The 15,524-nt window shown below is 44.9% G+C and overlaps 1 protein-coding gene across 1 annotated transcript in view; it reads left to right on the plus strand.

The window, feature by feature from the left end:
• Window positions 1-15,524, plus strand: part of nr6a1a (nuclear receptor subfamily 6, group A, member 1a) — a 79,908-nt gene that overhangs the window by 31,479 nt on the left and 32,905 nt on the right. Inside the window, exon 3 of the mRNA XM_071906743.1 lies at window positions 14,845-14,868. Coding sequence (XP_071762844.1) covers window positions 14,845-14,868 — 24 coding nt within the window. The remainder of the gene's footprint in view (window positions 1-14,844; window positions 14,869-15,524) is intronic.

The raw sequence follows: 15,524 nt of genomic DNA on the forward strand, positions 1-15,524 counted from the left end.
GACTAATTTACTTTTTATTGGTGTTTTTGTCATTATTGACTAACTGCTATGTGTTACTTGCTGATGTTCTGACGTGTAAACTTGGGTAACACTTTCAATTACAATCATTTTTTTGTAGATTTCAATTGCTGGGGTCAATTTGACCTCAAACATAAAAGGCGTTGCATTGAGACTGAGGTGAAAACTCTGCTACCACCCACACAGTTAGGACAGGGAGCCATGATGGCCGTGCCTGCCTGTGACTCATCCCACACTTGCCGCAGCCGGGGCGGCGGGACAGCCAAGGTTGGCGTATGACAGTGCGAGGTTACGGGGAGCGAGGCCTCGCCCGTGGGGAGGGTATGCAGATCGCGCCGCGCTCAGCTGACGCGGCGTCCGACCGTCAGCGTAATGGGAAGTGACGTGCACATCAGAGCAATGTGGGTCAGAGCGCCAGACGACCAGCCTGCGGCCTGTATCTGCTCCGCCTGTCTAATCTGCTGTAGCCCAACCAGACGGGACTCTCTAATCGACCCTGATATTCACTGAACACACATTACCATCTCCCCTCACTCTCTGGGATACACACACACACACACACACACACACACACAGAGCACACACACACAGTGCATTCTCATCCTGAGAGATTTAAGAGATTCAAATGGAAAGAATCCGGTTCTCTTGTAAGACGGTGAATTATTATTTAATGGCGTAGGAGGTAGGAGACTCGCAGAGTAGGGCGCCCCCCCCTCCACCTTTGTTTCGAATCCAATATGGCTTCTTTTCCACCACAAATGTCTTTGGGGGGGGGGGGGGGGCAAACTGGCAAGCCAATTTCTCTTTGTACCTCACCTAGACACATTACAATTCAATGAAAGCGTGAGAAATCCAGATTTTTACACCCCATCTCTGCTCTCGTTGCTTTGACAGAACGACCAACTGTGTTTACAACATTTTGTTCCACACTCTCGCGGGGTTTTTAAAATATGTATGCGCAAAAAGCTAAATATAAATGTCCAGAGTCTGCGTTTTGTTTTTTTTTCCCCCGCAGTGCGATATGGACTGAGCTGTGATTTTCAGCTGGGTGAAAATGGGTCGGACGGACGCAAAGCTTTAATAGGATTCCCATGGCATGGTCGGGGGCGGGGGTGAGGGGGGCTGGCGTCTGAACTGGAGGAAGAGGAAGGGAGGGGGGGGGGGGGGAAGGGAAAGCACAAACTTTTTTTTGCGAGTGTTTGCTTAGCACCTGTGGTACGGCTCCCGTCGTAGCCGGAGGGAGGTGACACACACACACACGCGCGGAGGGGGCCTTGAAGTGTCGTGACATTTTCTGCTCAAACAGGTTTTTTTTTTACTGCCAGTGGAAGAGGCCCGGAGGAGTTGAGCCTGCGCGAATCTGCCACTGCCTCATCAAAGGCAGTAATTTCCTGTTCGTTTTTCAGGCCCCCATCCCCCTACCCTGAGCTCTTGTCTGCTAATCCCCACCCCTGCAACCCCCGCCCCCCCCCCCCCCCCCCTTGCCCTCCACCCCCCGGCCCCCCTGCTGGTGTCCTGCCCGCCCCTGCTTTACCCTGCCTCACTCGCTGGGGCTGGGGCTGGGGCTGGAGGAGGCTATACGCTTTGTGTCAGCAGGGCTTGAGCGCTAACAAATCCTCATTGTCCCGCGCGGGAGCGGTGACAGAAAGAGGGGAGCAGGGGGGGGGCGCACACATCGCTGTCTGGTTTCTATTCAAATCCAGGTACACATAGGCCCGGGAGGGGAAGCAAAGGGTGCGGGGCACTTTAGAAGCTCCAGCTCCAGCTCCAGCTCCATGGGACCAAAGTCCGTCCAGAGCCCCGAGGCTCAGGCCCCGGGGGCAGCGGGGCTGGAGAGGGGCCAGAGAGGGCGGCTTACACAACTGCTGCCTTCTCCACACACACCGACCGGCCAAAACAGCCGCCAATACTCACTGATCAACAAGTGATACGGGGGTTTCACAAAACTATCTTGATGTCTAAAACGCTAGATATTGATTTTTTTTCGGGGGGGAGGGTGAATCATTCCTTCAAGTTCATCTCCAAAATATAGTCCAAGTGTTATCATTTTGTCAACAAAGGACTTTGGCTACCTATAATCTTTTAACAAGCACCATCATTTGTTTTTAAGTTTGTGCTATCTATTATTTTGTAAGAAAAGGCAATTTTCCCCCCTCAAATGGTCTCATTTTGGGACGCAACCCTTCATATTTTAGCCTGTATTTAGACTGAAGTGAATATTTTGGAAGCCTGCAATTCACTGAAAGCCTCCAGTGATTATACATCAGGGGTTATGGAGTGTATGGCTCTGGTGACGAGGGCTGAGATGTGTATCTGAGTAACAAGACTCTACATGTAAAGGCATTTCAGAGACTGACTTGTACTGCGCCTTTCAGCACGTCCCTCTGTCTGAGAGGCTGGGATGTGCTATACATGTACACACACACACACACACACAGATTTTTTTTTATTTTGATGTTTTCCAGACCGCAGCCGGTGCTGTTTTTTTTTTGCAATGCGACTTAAAGTGATGACACTTGTTTTTCAGTTCCTATAGCAGCTGTGTGTGTGTGTGTGTGTGTGCGAGCTTTCAAAGCGCGGGTTTACTCGGTGTCATCGCCGGCTATCAATCCGGACTTATTTGGTTGTTTTTCTTCCCACTGGCGTTATCGTAAGCCTTTGTGCCGCCTGTGGATGTGTTTTTGCCGCGCGGCTACGGCAGTGGCTACATCTGCGAGTCCGGGGGCCGATGTTTTTTCGGCGTCGCTGCTCCCCTCACGCACTCTGGGCTTTTGTGGCAGATTAAGGGCTTTGGACAAAAGCAGACGGGACAAAAAAAAAAAAAAAAAAAAAAAAAAAAATATAGAGACCGCCAGTATTTCCTGTCACTAAATACATTCCAAACCCGCCGACCCCCACGCGCACACACAACCCTGCCGGGGGGGAGGGGGGGGGGAGCAACGAGAAAAAAAAGGAAAAGAGAAAAACCCAGCCTCTGTGAAAATTACAGTCTCTATTCTTCCTCTTTCGCTGCTGTCTATATTTAGCCGCCTCCTACATTTACACTTCCTATGCATTCTCCCCCCCCCCCCCCCCCCCCCACCCCCCATCACCTTACTACTTTTTGTGAACACCGGCAAGGCCAAGCCACGATTGAAGTAGATTTGACGGCTGTTTTGAATGAAATATCGGCACTTTCAAAATCGCCCTCCGTGACTTTTTCGTAGACCCCATTTTGTAAAAATGTTTAAAATCAAGGGGAAATAGTCACCGGAGTTGTTTGTGGCTCCTTCAATTGGCCGCCAAAATCCACTAATCTAGCAGGAGAAGTGGCAGTGGAGAGGGGGGGGGTATAGAGGGTGAGGCGCAAAAAGGTGAGCTGCCCTTTGAGAAGTGGCGGTGAAGTGAAGCACGGTCACCCCTAACCCTAACCCTAAAGTCGGTGTATCCCCCCCTTCCCCTCCCCTCCCCGTCCCGGAGCAGCAGCTGGCTGACCTGTCCCCCTTCTGCTGCAGCCTCTAATGGCTGACCTGCCCCTGTCTGGACGCCCAGCTCGCTTTTGTCTACTGTCTGGCTCAGTTCCTCTCCCCAGTCAAACATCGCTACTGGCTACCGCAGTCCGCATTCCCACAGAGCAGCACTCGAAAAAACACACACACGCACACATGCACAGACACACAACTCAACGCACACACTTTTCACACTTGGCACACTTTGTCAGACGCACACAATCTCTCTGTCTCCCCCCTCTCTCTCTCTCTCTCTCTCTCTCTCTCTCTCTCTCTCTCGCTCACACACATACATCCTTTTCAAAACTCTCCCACACACAGAGCCTCTGTCTGGTTCACGCACACACACACACACACTGTTGTAGACAAACTGTACCAAGCACGAACACTCTCACGCGTTCACACATCACGAACACGTTGGGGGGGGGGGGGAATGCTCTTTGTGCCTGCTATCGCCGAAGAAACACATTTTTTCTACGTGAACATGTGTCGCAATGTTCAAGGAGTTTATCAATGGAAACTGAAAAGGAATCGCCGCTAAGTAAAAGTCATGCAGGAATTTAAAACATGAGCGGTGTAAGGGGAAAAGTGGTGAAATGCGAGGAACCATGCGGGGGTAATTGGCAGAGCCGGGCCAGAGGTGAAGTGTTAAACAACTGAGATTAGGAGTGAAAAGACTTTGGGACAAATAAGTGATACTTACCTGACGCACAGCCAAAAGTTAGGCAGTTTAGCTTCTTCACCCTGTTAATCTGCGCTGATGGGTCGGCAGGCGAAAAAAAAAAATACAAAAGAAGAAAAAAGCTTCCATATTCGGAGAGTAACTTCTCAAGTAGACAGGCTGAAAAGTTTCTGTTGCAATGGGTGCCTCTCTCTCTGTCTCTGTCTGTCTCTCTCTCACACACACACACACACACACACACACGCACACACTGGCGGATACACACTCCTAACACACTGTCGTTCAGTCTGATCTCCCTGCCTCCAGTGGGAACTCAGCCAGTAGTTTGCAAATACAAGTGCCTTACAAATCTCTCTCTCTCTCTCTCTCTTTCTCTCTCTCTGCCCTCTCTCACCCTCCCTCTCCCTCTTTCCCCCTCGTCTACATAGATAAACAAGCACACACACATTCCCACACACGCACTCGCACTCACACACACACACACACAAAAGAGCCTGGCTACGCAAGTTATTGAACTGCTCCACATTTTCTTGCATGCACTATATATGAGGCAGTTGATGGACAGCAGCACACAGAGTCATGTGTGGAGCAGGGGCTGCCGCGATTGGCTGGAGCCCCGAGAGGCGAGGGGGGGGGGTGAGGGTGGCTCTGATTGGCCCGAGCTCAGACCATTGAAAGCAGAAGCCTTCTCTATTGAATGGCTGCCGCTCTGGGTGGGGTTTGGGTGTCGGGGTGTTTGGATGACACACTGCTTATGAAGGGGGAAAAAAAAACAGCCAACATCCTGAGAGTTGTTCCTTTACTGGAGCTTTAACTGGTGTGGAAGGCCAGTATGGAAGGATTATATAGCACTATTTCTCCAAGAGATAATGTTGGAATGATTTTCTAATGGATTGTCAGCTTATTCAAGCCTCCCAGAATGTCATTTATTATCATTTTTTAAGGTATAATGACCAATATGTAAGGATTATATATCACCATTTCTCCAAGAAATCACATTGGACTAACTTTGAAATGGATGGTCAGCTTTTTTTTAATACTCTGAGGATGTAATCGGTTTATCTGTATGATGTATAATTTCTATATGATGCACTCTAAACAGCATGTGGCATTTCAGGATGGATAATGTTGGAATTATTGGAAATAGATGGTCAAATTAATCAGCATTCTCACAATGTAATTTATTATAATTATATCAGTATTGTGTATAATTTCTTAACTATACACTCTAAAAAAGGTTGTGTCTTTTTGGGACAGCACAACACATACTGACACAAGATACAGTGTTATTATAACATATTAACATATTGGACAATTACAACACTAGAAAGTATTAAGTAGAAAAGTATGAAATAAAAGTGTGACATAGAGCATACTGAGACAAAGAAATGAATGAGAAATAGGTCAAATATGAGAATATACAAAAATGAAAATATATTCAGTATGAGATTATGAGATGAGATATGTGCAATATACAGATCAGAAACATATGGAAATTTGAAGAAATATTAATATTATAATTAAATATGGGAATTTACAGCATATACACAGGGTGTGCTAGATATATTTAGAGTGTAGTTATCATTTGTAATAGGACAGGAAAATGTTGTGTGTTTGTGTGTTCTTGTACTTCTATCTTTGTGAGAAACAGGCTGAATTTTATATCTTCTGAGTCATTTTGACCGGTCCTCACCTCTCCAAGGGGCTAGTTTAGGATTAGGATTTGGGTTTAGGATTAAGATTAGAATTAGGATTAGGTTTAGGTTAGGTTAAACGAATACACAGAGGTTTGGGACGATTGTCCTGTTGGTCAATTATCTCTTTAGTGATGACATAGACACCAAAATCATCCATGAGTCCCCAGGAGATCATAGGCTGCAGTGCTCCATGCTAGTACTTCAGCATGTACTATGCTGAGTGATAGTAGCTCCATGCTAACACTTTAGCATACACTATGTTGAGTGATAATAGGCTCCAAGCTAACACTTTAGCATACACTATGTTGAGTGATAGTAGGCCACTAACATTATCCAAAGTAACAAGAGTGACCTTTTAATATAAAAAAGATGTTAGTAGTTTTTATTAGGCTATATGGCCTGTAGATTCATACATTTTAACCACCTTCACTTGTCCCAGGTCAAAACATTTTTTATTTTTTTAATATATATTTGGTGTTACCAGTCTCCTACACAAAACTGCCAGTCTTAGCCACCACATATCATTTAAAATGACTTACCATTTTGCTTTAGAGCTGCTACAAGTTCCCATTTTCTCACTTTTGAGATAGAGGCCTAGTGTAGAGCCTAACATTACTCACATAGTGTATGCTAAAGTGTTAGCATGGAGCACCGGCGCCAATGATCTACCAGGGACACATGGATGATTTTGGTGTCTATGTTCTCATCACTTTCTCTCGGTTCTCTCATCACGGTTAAGTTGACAGGACAATCTCCTAAAAAACTTGGTGTATTCCTTTAATGTTAGGATTAGGGGTTAGGGAAGGAATATAGTCAAATGAAAGGTCCTCAGAAGGGTAGTGAGACCAGTGCGTGTGTGTGTGTTTCTCTGCCTCTTCCCCCTCAGTGATGACGGCATAGCGAGGCCTGGAGCACTGCCAAGTGCTTTCATTCACACCTGATTAGATCACTGTGACCTGGATAACATGGCAGCGCTCCACGCTCTGCAACACACTGCCACACAAGCCTTTTGTTTGGCCTTAACTTAAAATACTGCTCCTGCACCGATCGCCTCCCAATTAAACAGAGATGATATTAAAGCAGAGGCCTCGAAAGACAGCAGTCGACCTCCCTGTCCTCTTCCATTGCAATCTGAAAACTCATATTGTCTTCTTCTACTTCTCATCTTCTTTTCTCTTCAGATCTTATTTCTTTCCCTATCACCTCTCTGTCAACCATGATCATTCTAGGGTCACAGGAGTGTTTTGTTCCATCTATTGTCAGGGTGTTGTGACCTCTGACCCTTGACCTTGTTACTGTTGGTTGCTTATAATGCTGGAGATCTAGGAATTGAAGCTTCTTGTACTGTTACACTCATTTTAAGTCACTCTGGATAAGAGACTAAGCTAAATGTAAATGTAAAATGCACTGTAGATGTCAGGGAGAACATAGCGAAGTGGATAGAATATCTTGTAATGGAGTTTTTATATAGTAAGTGGAGTATTATGAGGAGGAAAAGCTCCCCGGTGACTATTGATACTGAATCACTTAGCATGCCTAGATGCTGCTTCAGAAATGTTTAAGGAGTAAAAGTTTAAGAGCGCTGGTTATACGAGTTTGTTGACGAAAGCCGCAATTTCACAGCGATTGTTAACGGCCATGGCTGGAATCGCGTCTCCTCCCCTACCACTCGACACCGTGTCTGCACATTAGCATGTTGTTACGTATCAAACATGGCATCTCGGGTACGGGATCAGCTAATTATCCTGGCGGGCTTCTTCTCTCTAAAACGGCCTCTTTGTTGTGCTAATGCGCCTCTCCGCGATAAGGATCTCCATCCGTAACCTTCTCCGTGTGCGCCGATAACCTGGATGGGGGGGCGGGGACGGTGTATGTAGGGCGTTTGGGAAGTCGGGTGGGGGTAGGGGTGGGGGGGGGGGGGGGGTGTTGTCCCGCAGCTGTGCCTATGATGACAAGCCTGTCCTCGACCTGCCCTCCACCAGACTAAACACACAACTTTACCTGCAGGCCTTCCTCACCCGTCTTCCCGTCCCGTTTGCAGCTACGCTCGTCTCGCGGTTTAGCGAGGACTCGTTTTGGCCGATCTGGTCTCTTAGTCTCTGTCCGTCCCTGCGACGGCGATGGGGAAGCTGCGGTTGAAAGCGACGTTGACTCCCTGTTGCAGTTAGTGGGGGGGGAGGGGGGTTGTTAAGGCTGGCTGCTCGCCGATGCGCACTGGCCCGGCTGAACGCGCTGAACCAGGTTTTTGTGCCCATAGCAGTTCTGGGGGAGTCATGCCTGATCTTTCTGGGCCACATGGAAACTAGGTCACTGTGCTGTACTGTCAGTTGTGGCTCTCTCTTGTTGTGTGTGTGTGTGTGTGTGTGTGTGCGTGCGATTTTGTGCGTGTGTGTGTGTGTGCGTGGAATAAAACTGTAAAATAGGGCTTTTACATAAGGATGGGATGGCTTCCACAGATATGCAGTAGTGCTGTTGCAGAGATTCTCTCAGACTGCAGCACCCAACCCCCCCAACCCCTCCACCCTGCGATGCCACACTGAGAGAGAGAGAGAGGAAGAAACAGAGAGGGAGAGAGAGAGAGAGAGAGATGAAATTCTCATCCTTGGTTCAGATCCCTAAGAACGCTTGGGAAGGCAGGATCTTATTATCATAGCAAATGTGCAATGTGCAGAGTGGAGGAGATTAGATGCGTCTTGCCTTTGAAGTGTATTTTCCGACCATTGTGCGATGGCAAATTCCATCAAGTGTTGGAGGGAGCCGCGATAAGAGGCAACGGGTTATGAATGCTGTGGCATTAAAAGCCGTCATTTGAGCAATAAGATGAAACACTCTCCGATGCCCGCCTAAATGAAAATATTCCCCCCTTCATTTCGGCGGTGTCATTCATAAGTGCATCGTGGCAAATCCATAGATGCTAAAATAACAAGGTGCATAGGATAGCTTGAATGAATGTGTCAGAATATGCGGAATATGGATTATGAGTTAGGGGAGAACACAAACGTCGAGGTATTGGCCCGTTGCTCTCCTCTCACCTCTCGCATTTATTCACCTATTTAGAATCAAATGATACTGATTGGGATTGTTTCAATCATCAATCCACATTCTTCGCTAAAGAAAACTGAAGAAATATCAGGTTTAATTCACTTTGGTCATTCAAAATTCTTCTTTGGCATCGGAGCAGAAGGGCGGATTGGTCGTAAACACCAGTTTGTTGATAAGTGAGTTGGGAAAAAAAACGAAGTCGGGCTCAGATTGCCTGGGCAGACACGGAGGTGCTGCTGGACTTTGATCTTCCAGCGTTTGGTGCGTCCTCCTCAGCTCTTTGACCTTCACTTTGAGTGCTGCGGCTTCTCCGGGGTTAGGTGTCAGGACGAGGCTGGCGGGGGTAATGCTAGGGTGAATAGGGATGCCGTGAAGTGACCCCTCCACCCAACCACACTCTGAAGGGTCCTCGGGGGTGCAGCAGGGGTGGGAGGACGTCCCCGGGGACCCAGCTGAGGAGTGACAGCCCCGGCCTGGGCCTCAGATCCTGTTGCAGCTCCAGACCAAATACAAACAGTGCAGAGCTGCTGGAGGTGTCTCAACACGCCGGGACACATGCTGCATTTACAGTTGCTCTACTCCGTCTTATTCCTCTCTGACGTCTAGAAGGACTAAACACAATGCCACAATTGTCCATCCTAACTAGTAATTCAATCATTTATTAAATGGTAATCATCAGGATTTCTTCTTTTATCTTCATCTTTGTCGCTAAGCGTTCATTGCTGTGGTGTTTCTGCACTGCTCTTCCCAGAGATCACCTGTCAATCAAACAGTGTGTCCAGTACTGTGACGTCTTTCTCCTTGGATTTTCTGTTGATGCAGTTTGAGTTTCTCTTTTCTTTGTCTGTTCAGCCATGGTGGCTATCACTGCTCATGCTAACTACCCAGTTCTTCTTCTATTTATTCCAAACAAACAGGAACCATAAAATGCATCACTTCCTATGCGCCAGATGATTTTTCCCAGGAAAGAGCTACCAGACATCGGGTGTTTAGAACAGCAAATGTTAAAGCTTTCATGAACTGGATATAGGTTGACAATAGAGAACATTTATTTATACGAAAATGTCGACAAATCTGCTAAATGGGTGAGATAATTTTGGGAACACATTACTCATCATAACTGTATTATAAGCACATTATGAGTGCATGATGATTATAATCAGAGCATTATGCAAAAGAATATGGGGGTTGAAGACTTTATGGCACAACTGTATGGTTAATGGCATGATATTAAATTGATTTGTTTCTATACAAATCAATTTGACTTGGAACAAGTGGCTGTGTCTCATACTACTGGTTACAAGATAATACCATTTGTTTAAAAAAAAAAAAAATCCTGGATCAAGTTGAATTGTTTTGAAACTCATCTCACCTCAATAGATGGATAGATAGATTTTTCACTTTAAGTAACTATTTTAAGAAAAATATGTTTTTAAATGTTAATATGAGGTGAAATTGCTTGTTTTATTAACTTTTCCATTAGAAGGTGCAGGGAAGAATCCAGCACCTGTCTTAAAGGCCGTGTGTTCCAGAATACCTTCTCAGGCCTACTTTACTACAAGTCAGAAACAATAGGATGCTAATGCAGGGTAGACACAAGATGGAGGACTCGTAGGACAATTGCCACCTTATATTGTCATTTGTAAGCTTTCACAGATTGTCTTTGATATTTAGGGGCATTACTGTATTGTATAGAGGCTTGGCATTGCGTCACAAATATCCTGTCATCATGTCTGGTCCACTGGAGAACTGGTTGTAAGCAAATAATGGATAAATATCTAACAACCAGACCTGAAAAAGTTTGTTGTGGTGTAGGCGTAGGTCAATTCAATAATGTAAGTAAAAGTGAATAGTCTGATAAGTTAGATTTGTTTCCAAATGTAGGTTACTGTGACACAGTAAACTGTCTTGTCTTTAGCCCTAGCCTTTACTCCAAAACACTCTGAGTTGTAGCTTGAGAAGAGTCAGCTCAGTTAACCTGAACAAACATGACTTTTATCAACCTCTGTTGGTGACCAAGGAGTTGCAAATTAGCAAAGTTGGCTTGTAATTGACATAAATAACAGTTACATTTTCACAACTGATAGGAGTAAGCTAGCTAACTAGAGCAGTTCAAACAGAAATGTCCAACAGATCCAACAGAAAACAAAAGTGTAATATATCACCATGCAAAATACCAAAATCGTAATACTGCTTTGTCATTTGCTTTTTTTGGCTTGAGAACGAGGCTTTCTAGCCTTCGTAGCTGAAATGTGTTGACACCGGTTGTAGCACTGTCCTCCATTGTTGAGCAGTTGAAAATGCCAGCTATTAGCCACCAGGGTTGCCAGGTCTGTGTGACAAAATCAGCACAATGGCCAATCAAAACCAGCCCAAAAACCAGCCCAATACCAGAACTCAAAATATGCCTCTGCCAAACCATATACACTGCTTGTAAAGTCCAACAGCATTGCTATCATTGCCAAATGTATTGTAATATCTACAAAGTAACACCATAAATGTTTAGTGTACCAGCATTAAAAGCAGTTTTCCCTAAACAGTTCTTTCACCTAGGTCCTAAAATGGCCTTGTGTAATTAGATACAGTATATTATCATAAATAAAATATAGCTCTGTGGTGTAGACCAGTGTTTCTCAACCTTTTTGTAGTCTCAGGGATCGTCTGATAAGATTTAGTTATTCCATAACTGTCTATACTGTAGATTGGCAGATTAACAGTGAAGAGTGTGAAACCTATGAACAGAATAGTCATTATTATACATTCTCTCATTGGGCTAACTTCTTATTTATAGATATTATTCATGTAATTTGCATGCAAAATAGGTCTACCCAACCAGCGGACAAAAAATTAAACCCGCGGCAACACTTCAAAAGTAGCCCAATTCCGCGGGAAAACTGCGGACCTGGCAACCCTGCTAGCCACTGCTAACACTAGCTGCTACTAGATATGTTAGCTAGTGTGCAAATCAGATGTGTTTGCACCAAGACAGTGATGGTTAGCTGACCAGATACTACAGTTAGTTAGCTAACAAGCTGACGTTTAGAGTTGTACGTTTGTTGTACGTTTAGAAAAGCGATCATTTGCTCCCAGCTGCTGTTGCCCAAAAGCTGTGGACCTTCAATATGGCCGCCAGAGAGTGGGTGACATCACCTGAAAGCCCTATGTTATGTGTTGTGACTGGCATTCAGCACTGGCACTCATTAAAAGAAATTGATTGTGCGGCGGCCTGCTTTACGTGGCACAATCCACAGACCCAGCAAAGAGGAGGCTGTCAGTACCACGGTGATTGGCTGTGCAGTCAGTTACTGTTTCTCTGTGTGATTCTCTGATCCTCCCCCCATGCAGCTGGTGAATTATTGAGCTGGTTTTGGGGAAGCCTTCCCACTGAGCATGGCGGGGGTATTTTTAGACTACAGTCACTAAGTGGAGGTCTGAGAAACAACACTTATGGGGGGGGGGACACTCCCTTTTTCCCTACTGTCCCGATCCCCCACCCTCTTCCCTTCCTCTCCCTCCTCATTTTTCCTCTTCTCCTTTTGCTCGACTTACGTCCGGATTGGCCTCTTCCATTCCTTTGACATTCCTTTTTTCGAACGCTCGTCGCTCGCAGATCGGAGGAAAAGCGCGAGAATGACGTTTGGTGATTCCTAAGTGATGTCTGCATCATTAAAGGCTTCATGAGCTGTTTTATACATGAAGGCCTAATGTCTTTGTGGTGACAGCGAACTGATTTCTCCCAGGTGTTTCCATCTCTTTGTACATATGGACGCATTGCTCCGTCCTTCTGTTTCCTCGCCGAAGCGGAACTATAGAAACACCGTACAAACGTTCACAGAGGAGCCCCCGCCCGCCGAATAATTCATATGATGCTTTGATAAGCGATAATGGACCCGGTAAGGTATAATTCATATGCCCCAGATCTCTTTAGAGAGTCTATGGCTGCCGCAAAGTGTCCCACTACCTCCCGCAGTACGCCCCTCTTTCAAGGCTCTCTCGTCTGGGTGAAGAGGGCCCATTTATAATTCAAATCCCTCCATAATTCATCCCTTCCACTCAATACACCCTCCATCCCTCATTTCTCATCTAGCGCAAATTAGCATGTATCTGTGTGACTGAAACAGAACAGAGCAAAGCAAAGCAAAGCAAGCAGAAAGAGATAGGAAAGCAGGGAGTCTAGCACGCGCCGTCTCCCATCAGCGCGAGCTAGACTATGCGGTTATTTCCATAGTCCTCCCCGTGATTTGATGCTGTGTGACATATTGAGTCTAATTTGTAGCCTAAAGAACCAAACAGCTGTGGCCTATTTTGTTTAGCTGTTGTTCGGGGTGATGTCACCATTTCTGCCTCGTAAGGCCGCCTCGCTCTCGGCGGTCGGTGTGAGGATGTCAGGAGCATTTCGCTAAGCCGCTGATGAGGAGGGCAGAGGTTGCGCAGCCTTTAGATTAATCTGATAAGTCAACTGGGGCTGTTATGTGCAGTTTTTTAAGATGACTATTAACCGGGTATGAGGTTTAAATATGCGCGCACACGCCGCTGCTATATTTGACTTGACTCGCTGCTCTTTTTGCTGTAAATGAAGGGTTGGTGTGGATTTTTTTTTACCACGCATAGGCATTGTATGATTTTTTTTAGAGCCATAATTGTGTAGTAATGTCACTGTTGTGCCTACTGTTTGAGGTATCCCTATCATGGGTGTCTATTGTAAGGTGTGGCACTCACCATAACAGTGAGTCACAATTTGGTGTTATAGGTTTTTATTATTACAATGGAGAGCAAAGATAAAACAAAACTCGGAATCCTGATCTAAAATAAGAAATCACATTGGGGGAGCAGATTCAGGACCAATGTTCCCTCTAAGATGATAGTTTGGTGACCTACGTCTAATAAGATTAAAGATTCATATTTTGACCAAATATGTAGTCTACAAGTTTGAATGAACATTCTGAAATATCATCTGCCATTCGGTGGATGCTTTTGTCCTTACATTATCATGTATACAAATGGGTGCCCTCCCATAGGGAAAGGAACCCTTAACCATGCCTATGCTCTAGATATTTGAGCTCTATAGCACCATTGCATAAATAGTAGGGATGGGACGATATATCGAAATTCAATATATATTGCAATACAACGTGACAATATGTAACGTGGGGCAGGAAAATGAATGGTGATATCAGCTACATTTTATTCTGCTGTAGTAATCACAAATGAGACGGCTTGACAATCACAAATTCACAAACTCTCCATCCAAATTATATTATATACACTTTTTAATTGCATTTTATATTGTTGTTTACATTCTAGCAGCCAATGCCATTGTTAGAAAGATTTGTGGCTCAGAAATAAACATAATTCTGCACAGTCATACTTTGTTGCCATTGAATTTTTATTTATCACATCATATCATGGTTGTATCATCGTATTGTGAACCTCATATCACGTATTGAATCATATCATGAGATAAGCATATCGTCCCATCCCTAATAAATAGATCACTATATTATATATCTGAAAAGTTCCATTCTTTTAAAGGATAGTGGGTAAATGGATATTTTGGAATTTAGAAGTATTTCGGAAATTAACTTTTTTTTGTTTATGTTGGAGCATGGACACAGCACCTTTTCTCATGTTGATTTGTTGGTACATGAGCCATATGCCTGCACCATACTACAGCACACTGCTGGGTTCAGTATGCATGCATACCTGTGTTCTCCAACCCTACAGGCCCCGGCACGTCTGGCCAAGTGCCCCGACTCGGCACATAGACAAAACATAACCGGTGAAATCGGCTAGAGCCTCACTGCTCAGAGTTGATCTGTGTCCTAGCATGACAAAAGAATCATTTTCCATTGTGTTGTATTGTTCCGTCACTGTTGATGATGTGTACTGATATGGATTTTGTTTTCTATTTCCACAGATGTAATGAATGAAAGTAATCTAGGTAAGTGGAATTCTTTTGAGTCATGTTATGAACCTGTTATTAACCATTATATACTACTACTACTACTACTACTACTACTACTGCATTACTATTACGACTACTACTATCACTACTACTACTACTACTACTACTACTGCTGATACCACTACCACTGCTACTACTCCATCTTTACATAGAGCTTTTCATGAAACTGAAACACACACTGAAATACATATTAAAAAAGTACAACATCCACATTCCTGTTTCTAGAGCGTTCTGGTGTAAAACAGGTGAGTGAAGTCCAGGTATTGCCTCAGGCTCATTCTGTATCGTCTCAATCCAGTACTCAGACAGGTCGGTATGTGGCTGTACAGATGATAATGTATGATTAACACAGTGATACTGGCTGTGGGGTACAGCGTGGAGGCTGCTCACATTCCTGGACTCACATTCACCTACTGCAAGGGAGGAATGTTCCTGGGCAGATGTGGCTTGGCGCTATTTCCAAATAATGTTTGGTGTAATCTGCTCGGAGTGGCAGATGAGTGGGGTTTACTGCATCAGGACAATTCAGACAGTGTCAGGCATAAGGGTAAATTACATAATCATACTAAATTGGCTTTTATATACAGTACATTTCAAGGAATGGCACTTAGAACAATGTATTGTTCTATGTG

This window comes from Centroberyx gerrardi, chromosome 8, assembly GCF_048128805.1.
Source record: "Centroberyx gerrardi isolate f3 chromosome 8, fCenGer3.hap1.cur.20231027, whole genome shotgun sequence".
Lineage (NCBI taxonomy): Eukaryota > Metazoa > Chordata > Actinopteri > Beryciformes > Berycidae > Centroberyx > Centroberyx gerrardi.